General features: G+C 38.9%; 2 protein-coding genes and 1 long non-coding RNA gene across 4 annotated transcripts; 1 reads left to right on the plus strand and 2 right to left on the minus strand.

Annotated features, from left to right (window-relative positions):
• Nucleotides 1–551: 551 nt before the first annotated feature.
• On the minus strand, nucleotides 552–3761 carry LOC103458222 (ERH mRNA splicing and mitosis factor). The gene is made up of 4 exons (XM_008398881.2): nucleotides 3608–3761; nucleotides 2687–2774; nucleotides 1965–2085; nucleotides 552–787 (listed from the first exon to the last, which is right to left on the minus strand). Exons 1-4 carry the CDS (start codon nucleotides 3608–3610, stop codon nucleotides 685–687), a joined length of 315 nt encoding a protein of 104 aa, XP_008397103.1. The 5' UTR covers nucleotides 3611–3761; the 3' UTR covers nucleotides 552–684.
• A 3211-nt stretch (nucleotides 3762–6972) lies between these two features.
• On the plus strand, nucleotides 6973–22166 carry psen1 (presenilin 1). 2 transcript variants are annotated; one of them, XM_081603003.1, is made up of 11 exons: nucleotides 6973–7126; nucleotides 8842–8925; nucleotides 12341–12657; nucleotides 13461–13602; nucleotides 15254–15321; nucleotides 15430–15650; nucleotides 16829–16927; nucleotides 17616–17708; nucleotides 17787–17963; nucleotides 20093–20211; nucleotides 20409–22166. In XM_081603003.1, the coding sequence occupies exons 2-11, from the start codon at nucleotides 8890–8892 to the stop codon at nucleotides 20562–20564; spliced, it is 1428 nt and encodes a 475-aa protein (XP_081459129.1). In that variant the 5' UTR covers nucleotides 6973–7126; nucleotides 8842–8889; the 3' UTR covers nucleotides 20565–22166. The 2 variants fall into 2 exon arrangements, with proteins under 2 accessions (XP_081459129.1, XP_081459128.1); XM_081603002.1 differs by having other exon boundaries at nucleotides 6974–7126; nucleotides 12338–12657.
• On the minus strand, nucleotides 15737–20099 carry LOC145549959 (uncharacterized). Its single transcript, XR_014085758.1, has 2 exons — nucleotides 19492–20099; nucleotides 15737–17939 (listed from the first exon to the last, which is right to left on the minus strand). It is a non-coding gene; the product is annotated as an uncharacterized LOC145549959 (long non-coding RNA).
• Nucleotides 22167–22607: the final 441 nt, after the last annotated feature.

Here is a 22607-nt window from a genome sequence, read left to right on the forward strand (position 1 = left end):
ATCTGAAAGATGCAATATGCAATTGTATTCAGCCCAATTAAATAAATTAATCTAGGCCTGTTGTCTGGATCTATGCGTTTCTCCCTTTATTTTGCTCCATATATGCTCCCATCAACTCTAATCAATTTCCCTCTCCTTGCTGAAAAATGTTTCTTCTGGCTCTTTTAAGTTATTCCCCTGAAAACACTCGCCAAATAAAGTACCTTACAAAAGTATGTGACGTTTTCCGCATCGTCACTTGGCAACCACAAACTTCAATATATTAGCTTGTAACAATTAAGAAGCAGATGAAAAAAAAGAATATCTGGTTTAAAGCTTTTCAAATAAGAATCTGAAAGGTGCGGCATGCATTTGTATTTAGCCCAATAAAAAAATAACTTTCACTTTAATCTAATCCTGTTGCTCCACTTTGCCCTTTATTTCAGCTCCTTCCATGTTCCAATCAACTGTTGGAAAAAAAAAAAGCATCCGCACAGCATGATGCTGCCACCACCATGTTCGAAGTCCTGTGTATTGTTTGTATGCAGACTATTAAGCAACATGATGAGAACTAGTGTTTAATAGGAATCTTTATTAATAAGTCAAACAAGGATATATAAAATACACTCCCCATGTGAAAAGAACACCAAAAACATAACCTTTAAACGCCCCTCCCTGCCCACACCCCACATTTTCTCATGGGCTTCACTTGGCTGCCTGCTGGGCTTGACGACGAAGCAGCACGTAGATCTTCTCTTTGATCCAGTCCTTGTTGTACGGTTGGTACGTCTGTGTGTCGGCACGATACCTGAGACGGAACGACAGCTTTAGGTCTGTTTGCGCCTGACTCCTCACAACAGGACGCCGCCGTTCATTTTGAAAACATACAACTGTTTTGATATTGACCAAAGTTTTCTCGTGCCCCAGAGGGTGACTCTTTCCTTATTTTGAGAATAGAGCTTTGAAAGTTGCTCAAATGGTTACATTTGACAGGTGAACAGCTCTATGTCTCTACAAAGCTACTAAACTATGAAAATACAAACACAATTTACAAAAAAAGGCATGTTAGAAAAAACCTTTTTTCAATATCAAGTTACGATGCTACTTTCTGTTGTGATAAAAATGCTGTAAATATCAAATATAAAAGAATTTTGACTATATCATTTAGCATCTTGAAATTGGGCCTGTCTCTTTAAGAAACGCCTGCTCTTTCTGAAATTCCGCCTTCAGGAAGTCATCACAATATGGCTCCCCTATTAAACCTTTATCAACGTTTTTACCAGCGTTGCACTGAGAAGTAGCTCCTGTAATGAGCTTTGCAGATTCTCAGTTCCATCAGGTGTTTGCTAATTGTTGCTGGCTAGTCTGGAGGAGCTGAGTGGGGGAGTTGCAAGGGAGGGCTGCTATTTGAGGCAGAAGCTTGGAAAATGTGACTGAGGAGGAGCCACGTCCTCGAAGACGGAGCTAGGTCCACCTAAATTAAATTTTTGTGACTTTGTGAATGTTTCTTTGTTTTTTTTTACTTATAAACTAAAGTATGAAAACATTAACCTCTTTCATATGAAAGTTCTATTATAATCACACAACCAGAGTATCCACCTCTCCATTTCTGCAGCCTCATTCACAGCATGATTTGATCAATATGTTTGACATTTTCTGCAGCAGTTGAAATATTTCTCGATTTTTCAGTCTTAAACAAAAGTCGATGGTTCAGTTTACTTTTCCCCCCTAAATTCTTGCGTAAATATCAGGAAATGTTCATGCGTCATCTCTGCATCAGCGGTGTCCAAAGTGTGCCCCATGGGCCATTTGTAGCTCTTCCAGTGAATGTGTGCCGTAATATTTAAGGTATTAGTTTTGTGTTGATTTTTAGTCTAATAATAACACTTAAAGGCAGCACCCAAAAATGTAAAAGCTCTGTTAATGTGAAATGTACCTTTTTTAAAGATTAACAATCAGGAAGGATTATTTTTACATCGACTTACACCAAACAGCTGAGGTCAGCAAGGTCATCGATGAAGTCAAAGAGTTGGCTGATATCGTATGTGATGGACGGACTGTTGGGGTTCATCCTCTTTAAATGCTCCTCATACATCTTACAAACACCTGCAGGATAGAAAAATACAATAAATTACATTGTAATAAAAACAGACACATAATGCAAGTTCAATGTGAACGAATGACAAGGCATTTGCAGAAATGTCTTCTCAATCTTTTGATCACAGATTCTGACTGGAAAATTTATGAAAATGCACTGCTGTGTGTGCAAAAATCTATCACTCCATGAAAAAGTGTTCATATTAATGCTTTGATATTGACTTTGTCATTTTGATATAGTAGTGTTGGTGTTCAGGAAAGAGAAAATAGTTCAATTGCTTTTTAATACTGAAGAGTCCGAAGGAAAAACATGATCCTAACTAATGTAAAAATAAAAAAAATCGATATGTATCCGAAAATGGACATCGATTAACTACCCAATAAGACCTAACCAGACTGAGTGACATGACCTTGTTTCTCATTGGTTCATGAGCTTCAATAGAGTATAATATGTATATGTATAATACTGATTCACTCTATTCATTGTCCCTTGGAAAGAATGTATTCAGGTTGTGGTTTGGCAAATGAAAAGAAAAAAAGAGAGATTTTGAAAGCTTCTCTGATTCTGTAAATGGGCAAATTGTTTTTGTAGCGTTCCACTTCCGCTTACCTTCCATACATTCGTTGACCGATTCATAATCAGCATATGTCCGACCCTCTGGCCTCTTTGTGGGCTGCACCAGCAGGATGGTGTGAGACTGAAATTCATATTGATACTGTTACATGCAACTAAAAGTAATCATTGTCTCAGTCAAAGTAAACTTGTTTTCAAATAAATAAATAAAAAACTACTTTAAATATGTGAATTATGTGTGTGTGTGTGTGTGTGTGTTGTTTCAGACGTGTCAGTAAATGAGACCTTTCGATTGTAGGCCTTGATTATACAACAGTGCTTTCTTTCTCAGCTCCAACAATATTATGTTAATAAAAATAAAGTTCATATTCCATAAAGCTTACAGAGTGCTATATAGTCAACAACGGTGTGAATAAAAAATATTTTTCTGAAACTCCATAAAATTGACAAAGCCTTATCTCACAAGTCAACTGGTATATGGTTATTATCAGTTCAAACACAGTTAATTATCATTGAATTACACAGCGTTGGGCTGTTAAGACAATTAAATAGCATTTATGATATCATAACGAGATATACGTTTATCATTAGGTGGCTGTGGCTATGGCAGTCTTAAGTTCTGTAACTTACACGTTTTCAAATGAAAATTTACAGAGCCTTTGCTGTGAGGAAAATGCTACACTCCGTCATTTACGGTTCAAAATGACTAAACAACGAATAACGACCGAAATATGTTGTCAAAGCTTAACTTACACAAAAAAACGTCGTTTTATCGGTGAGCTTTGTTGTTGCAGCAGTTAAATACGTCTCAGATATTTTACGCTAACGTTAGCAACTGTATTTACCTTAAGTTTCCGTTTAAGTCGCTATAATTAATTTGACATAACGCGTATTCTTTGGTTTTCATTGGAAGGTGTAAAACGTAATTTCCACAACTAACCTAACATTAAAACGTACCATGCTTTTGGTGGCTTTCGTAGATTTTCAGGGATACCTGTTACGTTCGAGTGAGCTGACTGACCTCTGTCACCGGAAGAACAATTAACTGACAGGAAACAGAATGAAAGAGACGCGAATCTAGTGGAGCTCCGGCAATAGGTGTAACCAGCTCCACTGGCGGGCGGAAATACTCATCTGTCACCTCTGAAAAAGTTGATCCCGCTGTTGATATGTTATGTACACGAACAGATTATTACATACTCGATATTTACCCATCATTTTTCTCCACGTGCTTCTGCTTTATGGAATTACTCAGTGATAATTCGCAACAAAAAAGTCCTTATCCAAGAAGGATTGTTGTAGTAAAGGCATTGTTTTTGTGAAAGACCTTGTAGATGTTAATGGAAAAAGTTTTAGAGTACTCAACTTCTTTAATAAATATAACCTTAAAAGCACTGAATCACAATATAACAAAAATATGTAAAGGCACACCTCAGCATTTTATTCACTTAATCAAGAATACTCATAAATTTTAAAATCTTCAAATTTTTCTAAAATTATAAATTTGAATTGCTTAGAAAAGAGCAAAGAAATAATTTTGATTTAATAATTTTACACGTTAGCATAGAAATAGAATAAAGGATGATCCCAAAGAAATGATGCTGCCGCTCCATATTTGATGGGTTGTAAACAGGGGTGGGAAGTAACGAAGTACAAGTACTTCGTTACTGTACTTAAGTACAGTTTTCGTGTATCTGTACTTTACTTAAGTAGATTTAATAATGGGGACTTTCTACTTTTACTCCACTACATTTTACAGTAAGTATCTGTACTTTCTACTTCACTACATTTCTACAAAACTGTCGCGTTACTCGTTACATCCAAGTCGCGTTGCTCTTTTCTTCCGTTAAAATGTGAAGTTCAGGGACTTAAGGTGGCGCCGTAAAATCCGAGCAATAACGTGACTTAGTGTCTGTTGTCACCCATCGGCTCCACCTTTACTCGCACTCGGAGCTCCAGACATGCGCAGTGGTTTCCTCTGAGCGGGAGGAGATGTTTGTCTATAATATAATAGAGCTGCATAAATTGATATGGCGACATGTAAAATCATCAGCGCTTCGCTTTCACAGATGGTGGGGACTTCGTCCAACTTTTAGCGTCACTTGGAAGGAAAGCTTAAAGAAAGGTAAGATCTGTGCTAGCAAAGTTAGCTGTACTGAGACACATGTTGCATCTGATGAAAAAAAGTTGTCACTCATGCGCTGAATTATTGTGTGGAGGTGTTGACTGAGGTGTCGCATATATGGGACAACGCTGTGACCAAAGTCTGCAATATAGTGATATGACATTCAGGAACGATCCAATTCTTCTGGACGGATCTTTACTAAGTCCTAAGGACTGAAGCCTCACTGAGAACCGTTCTTTGTTCTTGTGTACACTGCGGTAGCTATATATATATATATATATATATATATAGACATTCATTTAATCGCTGAATAAGTAAAAGTTGAACGTATGAACACAGAGCATGCTCATTGCTCATTGATTGATTTCGTCTCCTGTCATGGTGGCAAACATCGCAGTGGGAGGGAGGATGAGAACAGTCACGGTGCTCATTCTGCTTAGTTACTTGTTGCGCCGTTGGACAGTGTTCATAGTTGAACGTTATTTACCGTTAATTGCGATGTTTCAGTTGTGGTTTCTGACATGGGCAATATGGGCAACCGCCCAGGGCGTTATTTTTCTAGGATAGCAGGAGACCTCTGCGGATTGTAGCACAGCGATGAAAGCAAAACAGAATGAAGTGAGTTTTAATTGATACTGGTTAAATATATTTCAGCTCTAAGTATTTAATATCTAGGTGTTTTTATGGGAATGTGGATCTTTCAGATCAATCTGAAAACCAATTTTGATAGGTAAACTTAATGTTATTGTGTCATTTAGCGCGGGACGCTGGTCTTGGTCTCGGGTTCGGTGGTCTTGACTACAACTCTGCTACATGGCTCCTTGGTTGCATGTCCTCCACCCCGCCCGCACCTTCTTTACAGCCCCTTTCAGTTAGATAAATGTGACTAATGAAGTTCATGCTATGTTAGGACAGGAGACAAAATGTTTCCATCCCTGAAATTATGATTCATAGAATCACATATCTAAGTCTAAACTGTTACAGAGAATAAACACAATAAGAACATGTTTAATCTGTGGTAGTGTTAATTAAAATGGCACATTTCTGATGTATTAAAATTAAATACGATCGGCACACTTAATGATATTAGTGATTAGGTAATGCATTCAGCGAGTACTTTTACTTTTAATACTTAAGTATTTTTAAAAGCCAGGACTTTTTTACTTTTACTTAAGTAAAATGTTAATGTGGTACTTTGACTTTTACTTAAGTACATTTTTGACTGTGTATTTGTACTTTTACTTAAGTAAATTTTTTGAGTACTTTCTCCACCACTGGTTGTAAACGACCCACTCGAACACATTTGTTCTGTACGGTGCGGAAACGTAAACAATAGACAGAACGTAACGTCTTCCAGCTTTTTCTGTGTAACTGAGAGCTCGACATCAACAGCAGCACAGTGTCAGCAGCCCACATTGCTGATAGCCGGGAAGGAGATAAATTAGTCAATTTCTATGCTTTCCTGTTATGAGTCTGTTGGTTTTTCACTTTTCTTGTATTCTAACTATTAAACCAACTGGTAAACAAATGTTTATATCCGTTTTAAAAGAATCTTAGCTTCTCTCTTATGTCTCCATCAGATGAGCAGCAGTAGCAGCTTTTAGTGACATTACTATTAATAATAATTAGATTGTTTTTGAATACGATTCAGGATTTAAAATGAACTGATGAAGATGGTCTATGTGTCTAGTCTGGCCTGGGAGAGATGTCTGTGGTTCCCTTCTGGACCTGTTACCCCATCAACCTGATGTGGAAGGCTATGTTCAAAATTTAGATCTCACGGGTCTCAAGGTGTCAACATTGCAGCCAGTGGGCTGAGGGAAATACAGCTCCACTTTGTAGCAATTCAAGAGCTAAACAGCTTTTATCATGTTGCAAAAATTTCATCAGCATAGAAACTCCAAAGTGTGCTTTATACTTTTGTCATAGTACCCCCAAGAATTTAAAACTACTTTCACCCCTGGTTTTAAATTGAAGTAGAATCTGAATTCTGTAAATGCATTGATAACATCTTAAATTTTAATTGACACCTATACTACTTTACATTGAATATCTAGAATATGTAGCTAATGTAATCCTACTGGGTACGTATATTCATAGGTTTAGGCTCGTGAATAGGGCCTGTTATTGTGAAGTATTGGTGGAGTCGTTTCCGGCGTCCACTGGAGCTGTTTCCGCCTGCCTCCGGAGCTCCGCCACAGCAGCTCGATGAGAGCCGAATCGACTCGAGCAGGAAGCGGACGGATGTTCTGGGAGGAAGGCAGGAACAACAAAAAGGAGGAGGAGTGATTGTCCGGGTTTTAAACCCGTTAAACATAATTTTTAAATAAAGTACACAACATTCGCTGTAGGTAAGTGCGGGTTTTTATGGAGTATTATTAAAGAACCGTATTTAATTTGAGCTGTGGGGTTTACCCAGTGTTAGCCGCTTAGCTCCGCTGTGCCGTAAAGACAACACTGGCTAACATTGACTAGCCAATGTAGCGTTTACCTAATGGTAAAATCCCCATGTGAGCATTAAAACATGCTTTACAGCTTTTATCTCAAGATTATGTTTTTCTGCTCATCATCTAGCATGAGGAAATCGTTATTGCTCCTTAGCAACTCTGGAAATATTAATGGCGTGCATTTCTAGGGGATTATTAATCAGCACTGTTCCTAGTGGAAATCATATTGGTATTCTAAATATACTAATGTATCATAATCTTCAAAAGTTTATTTTGGAGTTTAGATCTTGTTTGACAGGATATGATTTCAGGATTTCGGACACAAATAAAGAAATTAAAGAAATGGCAAGAAGCCTTGAAAATAAAGACTCTTAAATTACATCAGCATAGTGTTTGAATGTAAAATAACAAAAGTCCTTAAATTTAAACCTTTAATTTGAGGAAAGTCAGTAAATATTTTTTACATAATTGGTGGCACAATTATGCACACTATCTCTAAAAATCAGTTTTAAATAAATGTTGCTGAAGCTTTTTACTATGTATGCTGTGCTCTTTTGAGGTTGTTCAGAGTTTCAACAAACTTTCAATTGGTAAAATATGACTTTATGTCTTTGTTTCTCTTCATTGTGTTAATTTGATCATGGACTGCCAGTATGTGTTTGGCTACAAAGATTTGCATGATATTGAGGTTTTTCTTCTAATACGAAGCCGTGTGCAGAGTCTAGTAGTCTCTTTTGTGCATCCTCAAAATTGTTGTGTGACCCAATACTGGAAGAAAGTCTCATCACATTTACTGTCTCCACCTGTGTACTTCTTACAACATGTAAACAAACAAAAAATAAATCAAGAGTGAGATAATGTGATTACATTAACCTGTTTAATTTTTAAAGTCTTTATTTTTACCAGTGATTTGTGAATTTGAGTGAAATTAATGCCCAGTGTATCCATTTTCTACTGCAATAAAGATAAATTCTTTAATATGGAAAATATTATTGTTGTATTCAGAGGCGGTTCTAGCCTGTTTGGAGCCTTGACCCAACCTTAAGATCATCATGTGCCACTGCAGGCACACTCAGTTTCTTTTATTATTTTATTTGAAAAAATGTGGAAGAACCTAGAATAGGAGCAAACATACTATGTACCATGCAGCTAAAAGCATACAATGATACAAAAAAATTATTCTGTAGAAAATGCGATTAAAATAAGCTGCACCATTAGTCAAACATTTCTGAAATTCTGTGTACTGCAGTTGCATTTTGACCAAAACACAAATTTCAACACACAACTGTTAAGGAACCTCTAAAAACATATTTTTTTAATAAGACAGTATATACTATTGCACTTCAAGAAACACAAATAAAATTTTCTCAAACGTTTTGAAAAGTAGGCCACAGATTTAACTCCACAAATGTTTATTAATGTGGCCGCCCTAGAGGAGAAGCCGCCCTGGGCCGCCTCCCACCTTGCCCATATCAGAAACCGCTACTGGCTGTGCTATTTTGCTCCTAATCACCCAGTTTGAGGTCATTTACAATCTTTCAGTAAAGATTGTACTCTAATTGTTTCAAGTGGTCTAATCATGATTGTGTTTCTTCTTCTTCTTCTTCTCTTGCGTCAAGGTGAAAGAGGATTGTTTGCATGTGAGGGCAGGTGTCGGCTGAGCCAACATGGCGAACAACGCAGAGGATGTTGAAAACAATATGGTCAGTATGAAACCTCGGTCACAGCAGTTAGATCTGTGTCTGTTTCTGGAAAGTGTTGGCTAATAATTACACAACGTCTTTGTTTTTTCTTTGGTTTAAACATTTTCTGCATCAAAGCACTGAGTCAGTTTGATGTCATGCAGAGTGGGAAAAGTTCCTGTAATGTCAGTAAAGTTGGGTTGTTGTTTGGCCTTTTTTGGATCGCGACTGTATATGATTTACGTCTACGTTCAAGACTACAGTGAGTTTATTAAGCATTACATTATGGTGCTCTTCCAAAGTATTCACAAAGCTTTAGCCTTTTTACCTATTTTCCATGTTCCCAACCCAAAAACTGCATTTGTGTGCTAGACCAACAGAAGGTCGTCCAGAATGTTTATATAAATTACATGTAAATTGAATTAAATACACTGCTCAAAAAAATAAAGGGAACACTTAAACAACACAATATAACTCCAAGTAAATCAAACTTCTGTGAAATCAAACTGTCCACTTAGGAAGCAACACTGATTGACAACGGGGACCCTCGTCGGGTCAATCAGTGTTGCTTCCTAAGTGGACAGTTTGATTTCACAGAAGTTTGATTTACTTGGAGTTATATTGTGTTGTTTAAGTGTTCCCTTTATTTTTTTGAGCAGTATACATTTGTTTTCCTCCCGATGTGTCAATACTTAGTAAATCCACCTTTTAGGGTTTATTCCAGTCAGATTTTCACATCTAGAAATTGTTTGTTTAGTTATTTTTCATGGGAACTGGCTGATTCAGTCTGGATGGAGAGAGTCTGTGAACAGCAATTTTTTTCTGACCAGCTTTTCTCTCATTGCTGAATGAAAGCATCCCCATAGGATGATGTTGCCACCACTGTGTTTTACTGTAGGAATGATGCGTTCGAGAGTTTTCTGCTTATTTTTAGTGTTTGAATTAAAGTTGTTTCATTGTATTTGTACTAAGAGCACATCCGATTATAATTTAATCTATTTATTAATTAGTTAACATCTAAAGTCAGTTGGTTGTGTTAGATTTTATGTAGGGGTATGAAAGAGAGCTGGATATCCACACACACACATCACACTTTAAATTTGGGAGGGGAAAAAAAATCACTTTTTTCTTATCTTTTAACTTCCATTTATGCACTGCTGTGTCTGTAACATTAAATGCTGTTAAGAAACATGAAAGTTTGTGGTTGTAACCTAAAAAATTAGAACAATTTCATCTGGTTTGAATACTTTTTCCAGCCGCTGTGGTTTACTAATCTGCTGTTACTGGAAATACAGGTGTTTACGTCACAGCTGAAGGACGAAGTCAAAGGCTTGTATTTCCTCTGCAGAACGTTATTCACTCTGGAGGTCGCACTGTAAAACATCACCTGACAGTATTACACTATTATTACAATAATTATTATACACAGTATGACTATTTTTGCATACCGTATCATTCTTAGTGATCATTTCTGGTCAGATTTCTGATTCAGTGTGGAAATGTCACCCAACACCTGTTGGAGCTGCTGCTAAACACTGTTTAATTTAACACCAGTCGACTCTGCATCGTGCGCCCTTGGCCTTATTCCCAGGCCTGAGAAGAAGAGGCGCACAGAATACTGTTCACCTAGCTCTCACCGTTCTCACCTGATTTCTGGTGATGCCTCTCGCTGCGCTCTGATCATGTCTGGTCGAAGTGCTTCATGCTCTCTCCGAGGCTGCAAGTATCAACTTGCCTCATAGTCTGGCACTTGAACGTCAAGCACTTATTTTATCTGAATTTAGTTTTTTTTTTTGCTGACAGAACACATCCTTAAGGGGATTTACAGCGAGTCTGACATCACTTTTTAGCACCACTGCTGCACCGTTTGGTTCTGAAATGCCATAAATTTAGCGCTGAAGTCAGCGGTTTATGTCTTGTGGTTATTCTCATGCCCTAAGGAGTAGTCAGCATCTCTGGTTTTCTCTAAAAGGTGAAGTCATGTAAGTCTAACTCTGCTTTCATTCACAGTTTGGTGTTCATCCTGCTCAAACAACCACCATTATCACCCCCCCCCCCCCCCCCCCCCCCCCCGACTATTGCGCAACAGCCGAGCCCAAAGCTACGAGCTCTGTCTCTGCTTGCTGATACCGACATTGCAACACGTTTAACTCAGGAGGAAGTGCTCCTGTCTCAATAACAAGTTTTGCTGGTCGATAAATTGTCCCAGAAGTTATTGCGATAAAAGATAATATTGTTGTTTTGAGACCGTTTTCAAAGTAATACAATGGGAAACTCAAGAACACATTCTGAAAGATCAATTAACTTTATACTCTAATGACTATTTAAGACTGGAACTGGAAGACATTTAAATAGACAAAATAAATAAAACAACAAATAAAATGAATTATAAAGTTTCTGTGAACATAATTGTCCTTCAAAAAGGGGCTAGTTGAGACCAAAATACCAGAGTGAAAATTGTTGTCACCCAGTCTTTAGTAGAAAGAGTCAAACAAATGCAATGGTCATTTTGATTGATCATGTGATGAATTGATTTATTAATTTATTGCAACAGAATTAGGAACAACAATGTGTTGTTTTTACACAGCATCACTGTGTAGGAGTGTTTGCCGTATTTATAGCCTATTATATTTCAAATGGAAAGCATTGATGCTCCTCTTGGCCCACTGCTGCATACTGCGAGGCAGTATGCAGCAGTGGAGACCCCGTGCTTTATCTGGAATCCCATTAATACAAGTTTAAATTCTAGAAACTTGGGTTGTACCAATTTCAATTTTTACTAATTTTTCTGCCTGAAAAGTCGCTAAATGTAGAAAAAAACCGTTGCTAAGTGGGCAAAAGTAGGGTGACTATTGCTAACTGCGCCTGTGCAGACGTAATGTGATTGACGACCTTTGCGGAGGTAGATAAGATCAGTTTCACATGTGAGTATCTGCCAATCTCTGATCTTCCAAAATTAAATAAATCGGTTTATTGGTGCATCAGTAGTAAAAACGGTATGATGGGGCATTTTTTTAAAAATTGTATCAGTTTTTGAAAACCTCTGTGTACTTTGACAACTGGCTTATGTCTGCTTTTTTTATGTTTTAAGTTACTTCACACATTTTCTTCACATGTAAAAATAATAACAAAGATTTTCTGTCACTGATTACTTGACAAAAAGTCTTGTATTGACATTTGCAGCTAGAAGGAGTTCAGCTTCCTGCTTCAGTCACTCAGTAACCGGAGCAGAATCGGGTGCAGTGTTGATGTTTGCACCTTCCTCCTCTGCTCTGTGCTTAAGCAACCATCCTGTGACAAGTCACCAAAATCTTCCCAACTCTTTCAGAACTTCATGAAGAGCAGTGGGAGTTCATCCAACTGGCCAGATTGATAATGGAAATGTAACATATTGTCCTCTCCGAATAACGAGGTTCCTTCTGCTTTTTGCCAGAAGGACCAACAGCAGGCGAACACGAGCCCAGAGGCTGCCCAGCAACCCCATGAGGCTCCGGCGACGAGAGCCAGGTCCAGTGGAGGCTCTGGCGATGAGGGAGGGGGCGATGGCTCTGGACCCGAGCAGAACGGCCAGCCCCCCGCCGCCCAGCCTGCTCGAGTGGTGGAGAACGAAGAGGAGGAGGACGAGGAGATGACCTTGAAATACGGGGCCAAGCACGTCATCATGCTCTTTGTTCCCGTGACGCTGTGCATGGTGGTGGTGGTGGCGACCATAAAGTCCGTCAGCTTCTACACCAAGAACGACGGCCAGAGGCTGTGAGTACTTTATGAGCCTTATCAGGCGATGAACGGGGATGCAGCTGTGGACTCTGACCTCATTTAAAACCAATCACACCTCTGGTTGGTGGTCTGTAGTGGAACAGAACTACCACTAGGTGGAGGCGTTGTGTTTTTCTTTTTTTTCTTTTTTCTATTCATTCAACAATTGGCAGTAGGGAATACGGGGTAATTTGAACCACCCCTTGTTTCTAGGAAACAGTAAAAAAAAAAATAACATTGATGAAATATTTATGTTTTCACCCTTGAAAGTAAATTTAGTCTATCATAAGTTTTATGAGAGTTGTGTTTAGAAAATAACGTATATTTTTAGATTTTTTTTTTATGTATCAGGTGCGCCATATATGAGCTGCTACATGAGGTAACAAACTGAAGGGAAAAGTAAAACTTTTTTAAAGTGGAAAGATAGCTTTGGGTTAAGTTGAGCTCAGTTATGATTCTGTCCTTCTGCTTTATTTTGTCAAATTATTTTTTTAAGTAAACAACAATTTAGCTGTAATTTACAAAATTAAAAAAAGTAATTGTCTACAACAAATAAAATAGCCTCAATAAAAAAAGAGACTTATTTAGGAAAAAACGGGGAAATGGAGGGTGTTTCATATTTCCTAAATATGAAAAATGGTTGATCTGGTGATGAGGGACGGGGCATTTTTCTATGACGACTATTGAAGGTGATAAAATGCTTCCAACAGTTTTTGTAATCATATCCAGATATGACACATATATACACCTACACAATTATTGAGATGCTTAAACAGTTTTGTTTCCAACATGGTCTCCAGGATCTACACACCATTCCCTGAAGAGACGGACACCGTAGCACAGCGAGCCGTCAACTCCATCCTGAACGCCACTATCATGATCACTGTGATCATCGTCATGACGCTGGTGCTGGTGTTGTTGTACAAGTATCGCTGCTACAAGGTACAGTAATTTTCAGTAATATAGTTAGTAAATATGGAGATTTTCTTCCCGTTCTAGTTCATGTTGCGTTTGCTTTTATTACCATTTTATATTTTATATTGCAAAAGGAAAGTCGGTCAAGCTAATGGTTCCCAACCAAACTGGTTCCCTAAACTTATTCTTATATTTTGTCAACCATAGACTTTAGTGTATGTAGCCGCACCCATCTCTGCGCTTTTTCTTATTTTAGAAAGAAATATAATATTTATTTTCAGAAAATTTTGAGTGAGAAACTTTCACAGATGTTTGATTAAATTGAAAAATAAAATCCTAACCAATAGAGATGTGCCGATCAGGTTTTTTCCTGCCGATACCGATTCTGATCACCCATGAGGGCCGATCACCGATACCGATCACATAATTATTATTATTTTTTTATCAGAAACACTACCGGTTACATTATGTGGAAAAAGGAACCATGAATTCACCTTAATTTAGTCAAAAATTTGTTTTTAATAACTTTTTCCAAGAAAAAAACAGGCATTGTGCAAATTGTACTGCTATCAGTCATACTATCTTTAACAGACTGAAAACATATGAAGGCTCTGGAGAGGCTAAATAATACAAAGAGTCAAAATAAAACCTCTCAACATTGCCAAAAAATTAAAGTATAAAACTTAACATTCAAAGGCAAATACAGGATCTATTACAATAAACAATCCTGAGTTACTGAATGAAAAATTCCTGATAGCATGGCGGCTAGCTGATTACTGCTAGTTCTGATTGGCTGTTTCTGACTGAGCGGAGTAATTATGCAGAACTGGGAGAAGATTGATTATTTTTTCAGAGATTATCTGTCTCATGTTAGGACAGCGAAAGTTTTAATACGTATGTAAAATGTATTTTTTTAAGTTAGATGCTGCAGCTTTAAGCAGAGGTTCGGTGTGAGAGTCACTACCAGGTGGAGCAGAAGCGGCGCTCCGTCTGTGAAATATTACAGACGGATATTCTGTAATATCCGCGTAGCAGCGGTTCAACAGCGAGAGCAGAACCAGCGTCTTACATCGCAGCTCGAAGACTTAAATAATTTTGCAGGTTATTTGTTTACTTTCTGACCGTCATGCTAATCCGGGTGAGTGTTTGTAGCTGTGCGCTGCTTTACCTGCTGTCTGATCCTCCATATGTCTTTTTTACTGCAGTGAGCCTCGATGTAGCCAAACTCCGTCAAGTATGGCATTGTTTTGATGCCATATTAGATTCGTCGTGTTGATGCATTTTGACCTGCTTCACCCCACGTGCTTCAATTTTCTGCCGCAACACACAAACTTCCCCAGTCACTCAGTGCATTATAGTTTCACATGACGTCGCTTAGAATTTGTTGCTGCGTGTTTGCGCGGTGTGACGGAAAGAGGAGACCAGCTTCACAGGCAGGCTGCGAAATGAGAAGCAGGTGATCGGTTTGTGTGATCAACAGCAAGAGACCGTGATCGGCGATCACGATCATACACTTTTTCACGGAAATTGGCCGATTATGATCGGTGGCCGATCGATCGGCACACCTCTACTAACCAAGCCTCCTGTTCCTTCAGTGTTAGCACTGAAACAAACACAGATTAACCAGAGAAGCTCTAGCCATGCTACATGCTAACCAGTCTCATGTTTCCTTTCTCAGGTGATCCAAGGCTGGCTGTTTCTCTCCTCCCTCCTCTTGCTCTTCTTCTTCTCCTTCATCTACCTCCAGTAAGTCTCGCTAACATACATTTAAATTCATTTTTCCGAATGTACTGATGGGTGTCCGCGCGTGCGGAGGAGTCTGCCACTTCCTGACGTCCGTACTCTTTCCGTTAGGGAGGTTTTCAAAACCTACAACGTAGCCATGGACTACTTCACCCTGGCAATAGTTGTGTGGAACTTTGGCGTGGTCGGCATGATCTGCATCCACTGGAAAGGACCTCTGCGACTCCAGCAGGCCTACCTCATCATGATTAGCGCCTTGATGGCGCTGGTTTTCATCAAATACCTGCCAGAGTGGACTGCCTGGCTCATCCTGGCAGTTATATCCGTTTACGGTAAATCTTCCCTTCCACTTCCTAACCCTCAAGAAGCTCGCTGTTTTTTTTGTTTTTTTACCAACATTTAAAGTTCATACAGCGGCTGCCAGATGATGTTTTAATTTCAACCTCATAAACATATGACATGTCGGGGCACGGGTTACACTGTTTTTCCTTTGTGGTAACAAAAAGGAAAACAAAAAACCCATCAGAATCAGACACGGCCTTTATCGTCATCGTACAGAAGCGCGACGAAAGTCATGCTGGTACGGCTCATCCAAAGACAAACAAGCAACATAAGACATGGGTAGACAGGAGCCTGGGGCGGCAGCCATCATGGGAGGCGCTGCCCTTTTGTTAGACGAGAAAAAAAATAACTCGAGGGGGAAAAAAATCGTATCTCTGCACATGCATAGCAACATATTGTCAACATAGAAACACAAAGCAAGTGGAGTGGGAAAACGGGCCCCAGATTTAGCACATTTTGTCACACTGCAACCACCAGTGTTCACCATCCAGTTCAAAATTTACAGAGTCTTTGCGGCACATCCCATTCGCTCAATCGTAAGGTTTAGTCTGAAAGAAAGGTTTTAACAGAGTTGACACAACAACTTTTACCAAGTTAAACTATAAAAAATTTTATTGTTGTGTGCCATGCTGAGACAAACTCATTTCTCTTCTTTGGGCATCAATAAGGTATTATCTAGCTAGCTGGGCTAGCTAACCAGGCTAGGTCATGCCTGCATCAGAGTGATTTCAGTGATAACCAATCTTTAAAATACCCGATTCTTTCAATTATGATTTTGGCCAATAATATTTTTTCGTTTCTAAATTCAGTTACAGTGGCAATAGAGCGTTTATTATTACAGCCCTACAGGCTTTCTATGGACGAAATTGATGACTGTTGTAACACCAAGCTTACAGATCCCTGATATGTGCTTCCAATTTTTATTTTCATTTTCTTTGTTTCCGATTCTTGAAGTTTCTTACGTGAGTAACGGCCAATCTCTCAAAATTAAGGGAATCTGGGCCAATTTATCAACTGGCTGATTTATCTGTGCACCGCTATAAGAAGCCATTCAAAGGGGGATATTTAGGATTGTAGGAGCCAGAAAATCTGCAGTTTCTTATTTGTTGTTGTTGATGTCACCTTATAAACATCATCTTCCTGATTTTCATGTTCTCTCCGATCACAGACCTGCTGGCTGTGCTCTGCCCCAAAGGACCGCTGAGGATCCTTGTAGAAACGGCTCAGGAGAGAAACGAACCCATTTTTCCAGCTCTCATCTATTCTTGTAAGTCACATAAGATAAGATCTTAAGTCCATTTTTTATTTTTTTAGTTATCACACAGTAGAGACAATATTACGGCTAAGATTTATTATCTTGTTCATAATTAAATATTTGATTTTTTTACACTGGTTTGAAGAGTCTAGAAAAGCGTGTGTTTGATTTGATTGTTGATCTGAATAAATATGGAATAATGAAATTTGAGATTTCAAACTTAGCGTCTGAATCCATTAGTTAAAGATAAAAATGAAATGTTTTTCTACAGTGATTTATATTTAGGCCATAACCTGTATTTTTAGCTTAGCATATCACAACCTGTGTTTTTGTCGTTTATCATACAGATTTTTAATTGCTAAGAAATAAGTAAAAATTTAGAAAACAGCTATTCACTGTTTTTTGGTGTAAAGTTACTTTTGTGTATATTTAGAACTGGAGGTTTCTAACATTTTGTCATTGAAATTCTCACGTTTTACTAATTTTATTATTCATGAATTATTAAAATGTTCTGAAACAAACCAATCACAAACTGCGACTTAAAGAGTCTGTATTTCACATAATGCAGTTTTATTAAGTATTATGTATTTTATTTGATCTAAGTTTCTTTAACCACCCTGCTGAAATGGGAGCTTTTTTAGACTTTGTGTTCGATTTTTTTTTTTTTATTTAAATTTTTTCTCATTTCCTTCTTCTCCAGCTACGATGGTTTGGCTCGTCAACATGGCCGACACCGACGGGCCAAAGAGGAACTCCACAGAAACGTCTCCTCCTCAACAACAGACTCAAGACTGTGAGTCGGGATTCAGATAATTGAAAAAGTTTGGTCCCAGACGATTTTTAACATTCAAAACTCCTGGTTGTTCATCAGCGGCTGTAGAGTCTCCGGCGCCGTCGAGTCCCTCGCAGGACGACGGCGGCTTCACCTCCTCCTGGGTCAGTCAGCAGGAGCACCGGCTGGGGCAGCTGCAGACCACCGAGGAGACCAGACGGGAGATCCAAGAGATGCCGTCTGCGCGTCCGCCTGCGGAAGACGACGATGAGGAGAGTGAGTGCTTGAAATCGAATCTTTTTATTTTTATTTAATCTGTATTTTACCAGGATTAAACAAAACTAAACAAAAAAGCGTTGATATTAAAAACCTGGCCAAGTGACTTTTAATTAGTGGCATTGGATATAAAACAGGTCAGAAAACTGAATATTTACAGGAGTTCACGTGAGGTGTTGGTGCCAATGTGTCTTTATTAACTGTAGCTACGTTTCCATTAATCGTATAATTGCACAAATTGGAGTGTTTCTTCATGGAAACGTGGCAATTTAAAAAAACGGAAATGTTTTTTGATAAAACCTTTCCATGCTGGGACGAAGTGGTTTTTCGGCTGTATTGAAATTAGTGTACTTTGACAAATTGCAATAGAAACACTCTTTTTGCATCGTGATCAATAACCAGATGTTGGTACTAAAAGAAAAGACGACAGGAAGTGATAGGAGGATGACGGCGCGGCAGGTTTTTTAACGACTTATCGTGTGAACAAACTTATACACGTGTGATTTTAATTGCGTTTCTTATTTTTTGGAAACACCACAATTATGAAATTGTGTTTTACCAACATTAACAGAATATTGACAACGTTTTCCCTACATTTGTAATGGAAATTTGCCCTGATCCTAAGCATCCAGATGATAAAGCAACACCTTTGCTGGGGTTCCCACTGGTTGTGCTCAAGTCCATTTCCAGAGAATAATCACAGTAATTTAATAAAACCTAGGAATTGGAAATAAAAAGTTAAATTTGGGGATTTGAAACAAAAAACTACTAGATCGTCAGCGTACAGGGAAACCTTTTGTTTACCGTGTCTTTAAATAACTTGGGATTACCTTTTTTTTAATGTGGAAGCAAATAGGGCCAAGATGATAAATCAGCTTAATTGTAATTATTGAAATAGTTTAACTAATTTAATAATTAACAAATTCTTAACTGGAATATACAGATGCAAGAAAAGGCCATCCATCCATTTTCTCACATCCTTGTCCCTTAGTGGGGTCAGGAGGGTTGCTGGTGCCCATCTCCAGCTAACGTTTCAGCAGAGTGGTTAAAGAAACTTAGATCAGATAAAATAGATAATACTTAATAAAACTGCATTATGTGAAACACAGACTCTTTAAGACCTGGACAGATCGCCAGTCTGTTGCAGCAAGAAAAGGCCATTTGGTGAAATAAAACAACATATTCTGAGCATTAAATACACCATATATTGCATACATTTTGCATTTAGGACAAGAAACACCTTTGTATGTAAATGTGTTATAACCAAAATATCTCCAAGTGGAATAGTTTTAGCTTCACCCGGTCCAGATTTACTATAGGGATGCTATGTTGTTGCTTTTTAGGCAGTAAAATCTTCACTTTCTTATTTAAAACTTAAAAATGAATTCAGTTAAGAGTGAAGTGGTTAAATGAAAATCTGCAGAATTAAAAAAAAATTTTTTTTAATTCAATTAATCATCAGGACAATTGATTAATCGTCAAAAAAAATCAATTAATTGCCACAATAATTGATTATTCAAATGCTTACCGTCTCCTGTATGATGACGATGCAGGTTTATTTCTGAAGCCCAAGTCACACACATGGTCGTTCAAAGAGTTTTACAGACGCGACCCATTAGCCCCAAAAAGGAACGTTTTTCAAACACGGCTAGTCTTGCATTCATAAACAGCCGTAATGGTACATTATGAGTTCTTTGGCTCCCCTCCCCAGCTGTGACATGAACACGAGCTTTGTAATCTTTACCCCATTAAATCGCAGATTCTTTTCTGCTTTGTCGCCTCCGTTTCCTTCTCGACAAACACATAAAACATTTTTGGAATGTTTCTTCACGCGTCGCCTCTCTCTCTCTCCCCGTACCGCAGTCACTCCTCCTTTCGGTCGAAACAGATTAGGAAGTTATCATTTATGGCAATTGCTGGTTGTTATGTCCTTTACCCATCTGGACACCCCGTGCTCTTTCTAACTTAAATCTTCTGTAAATACGGGGTCGGAGCTCTTTATTTTTATATTTTCCCCACAGTAATTACAGCTGTGAAAAGCAGGAGGGGGTTGTTTTCTGGCTGAACATGGAAGCGTTTTGAGTCGACTACACCCTAAAAAATGTGGCGACCTCCTCCTGTGTTCTCAGGGGGCGTCAAGCTGGGTCTTGGGGACTTCATCTTCTACAGCATGCTGGTGGGGAAGGCCTCGGCCACGGCCAGCGGCGACTGGAACACCACGCTGGCCTGCTTCGTAGCCATCCTCATCGTGAGTGCCCAGCCGCTTATTTTCACGTCAAGCCACCGCAGTCTGCTCTTTCTCTTTCAGCGCCATATCTGTCCTCGATTTATGCAGACCGCTTGACTTTAAAAAAAAAAAAAAAAAAGAATCTGTTTGGTTGCAGAGATGAGTTTGTTTGGATCATAATCACAGAGTGTGCTATGTTCTCTCCGTCCCTCATGCAGGGTTTATGTCTGACTCTTCTCCTGCTCGCCATCTTCCGGAAAGCTCTCCCCGCTCTGCCCATCTCCATCTTCTTTGGCCTCGTCTTCTACTTCGCCACGGATAACCTGGTGCGGCCATTCATGGACGAGCTGGCGCTGCACCAGTTTTACATTTAGCAGGACCACTCGATCCCGAGACGACCCTCACCCGCACAGCACGAGAGCGCTCGCACCCCCCCAAACCCCTGACCCCCTTCACCTTCCCCTCTGCAGCCCAAGAGAACAAAGAGCGACGCAGCCGTCCTTCATACAAACACCTCCTCCTCACGATGCTGGAACACGACGACGGCTGCTCTTAAAGGTTTTACATCCCTTTTTTTTTCTTTTTTTTTTTTTCCTAAGTGACATTTTTTCACTGAGATGACTCGTAATCTTCAGCTTGGCCAGCAAGTAGAGGTCTCAGGAGGCTCTTTAGTTTCCATCTCCTTCATCAAGGGGCTTTACAGCAGGTGCCTTCCTCAGGGACACCTACACAAGAAGAGGGAGTATTTTTTTTAAGATTATAGTAAAAATCCCTCTCTGGTCCATTTCAGCTCCAAACCTTTACAGCGCCTTTCATCAAAAATAATGGATGGACAGATGGACGTCACTTGTGTGACATCACTTGTGTGAACAACACACAAGTGAACATCACTTGTGTGTTGTTCAAGTGACGTGTAGCGCGTTTTGCTCACTGCTGTTAAAGAGTGAAATATTATTTGTGTCGTTATTGTTTTGCTTTACTTAAGGAACAAAATTCAAACTTGACTGATTTTTACACCCACGAAGGCGAACGCCTCATCGGACGAGACTCTCCGTTTCCGACGACGAGAGCGCGGTGGAGGGGTAAGGGGAATCTTGAGTTTTCCCGTGCGAGGCACACGGCGACGAGAAACGCAAGCCACCGAGCGATTCAGCTGGAGCACTCTGAGAGTTCAGTGCCTTGGCTCGACGGCATTTCAGTGGTTGTTGTTGTAATTGTGTGACAGACATGTGCTTTGTTTGTTTTTTTTGTTTTTTTTGTTTTTTCTTTCTTTCTTTCCTCTCCGAAATCTGTCCAGGGATTGTAACCTGTGATCATCCGGTCACAAACTCTAAACCTTTAGGCTACAGCTGCCCTCATGACGCTCGCCTGGTGCTGTTTGGAACTATGCTACATCCAACACTGAACTGTACTGCATCACACCGATGCCGTTGGGATAAACTTTCTCCTTAATTGTGCTGAAAAGAAAATGCTTTTTGTTTTGTTTTGTTTTTTGTTTTTTTATCGGGGTAAGTGTTTAGACATCTAAAATTGTATGTTAGTAGCATTTGGCGCTGCTAAATGACAGGATTTTATATTTTTGGAAACTATTCACAATATCCTCATGCATCGTAAGGTGTTTCGGCCACAACAAAAAAGGATAAAAACAAACAACCCCCCCCCCAAAAAAAAATCAAACCTAAAATACGTAGTCTGGTTTAAATAAAAAACAAACTGTAAATAATGAACTAATATTGAACTTAAAGGAGGACCAGCTGCACTGATTGCTTCTTTGTTGCACTCGGGTTTTGTGCTTATGAAGAACCGCAGAGGGAACAAAAGAGTAATATTTGCTATGAAACGGCTTTTACTCCCTGATTTTGTTCATAGGGAAACTGTTGGCTTACTTTAGTTTCCTTCACAGGCTTTTTGTGTGTTGTTCAAGATTGTTCCGATTCCGATTTTGTTCTTTTTTTAATAAACAGTGAAACATGAAATGTTTTCTTGTTAATCCTTGTAGAGTTTTGTTGCGCGTTACACGACTGAGATAAAGTTAAACCACGTGGTGGAGGGGCAGTGGCGTGTCACTTTATGACACTCTGTCTGGAATCTCATTAAAACGGCTTTTAAGACAGAAAAAGTTGCTAAAATATACCCACCACATGCTGACATGCACCAATACAGTTGCGTGTTGCTGTAGTCAAAATCATCTTATAGATAGGTAATATAGACAAACATTTTTAATAATATTTTATGGTATTTGTTATAATAAGTTTCAATAAGAAGTATTTTTTAGTTAACTGTATGACTGCAAATATCTCTCTTAACAAACACCCATTTTAAAACAGGACCCTTTAGGGCACCACTTGCATAAAGATGTCTGATTTTTTTTTTTTAATCATTAAACTACGGAGAGTAACTGCATTTAATTATATTTT

The sequence above is a fragment of the Poecilia reticulata genome, chromosome 22 (assembly GCF_904066995.2).
Source record: "Poecilia reticulata chromosome 22, P_reticulata-male-v2, whole genome shotgun sequence".
NCBI classification, from domain to species: Eukaryota; Metazoa; Chordata; class Actinopteri; order Cyprinodontiformes; family Poeciliidae; genus Poecilia; species Poecilia reticulata.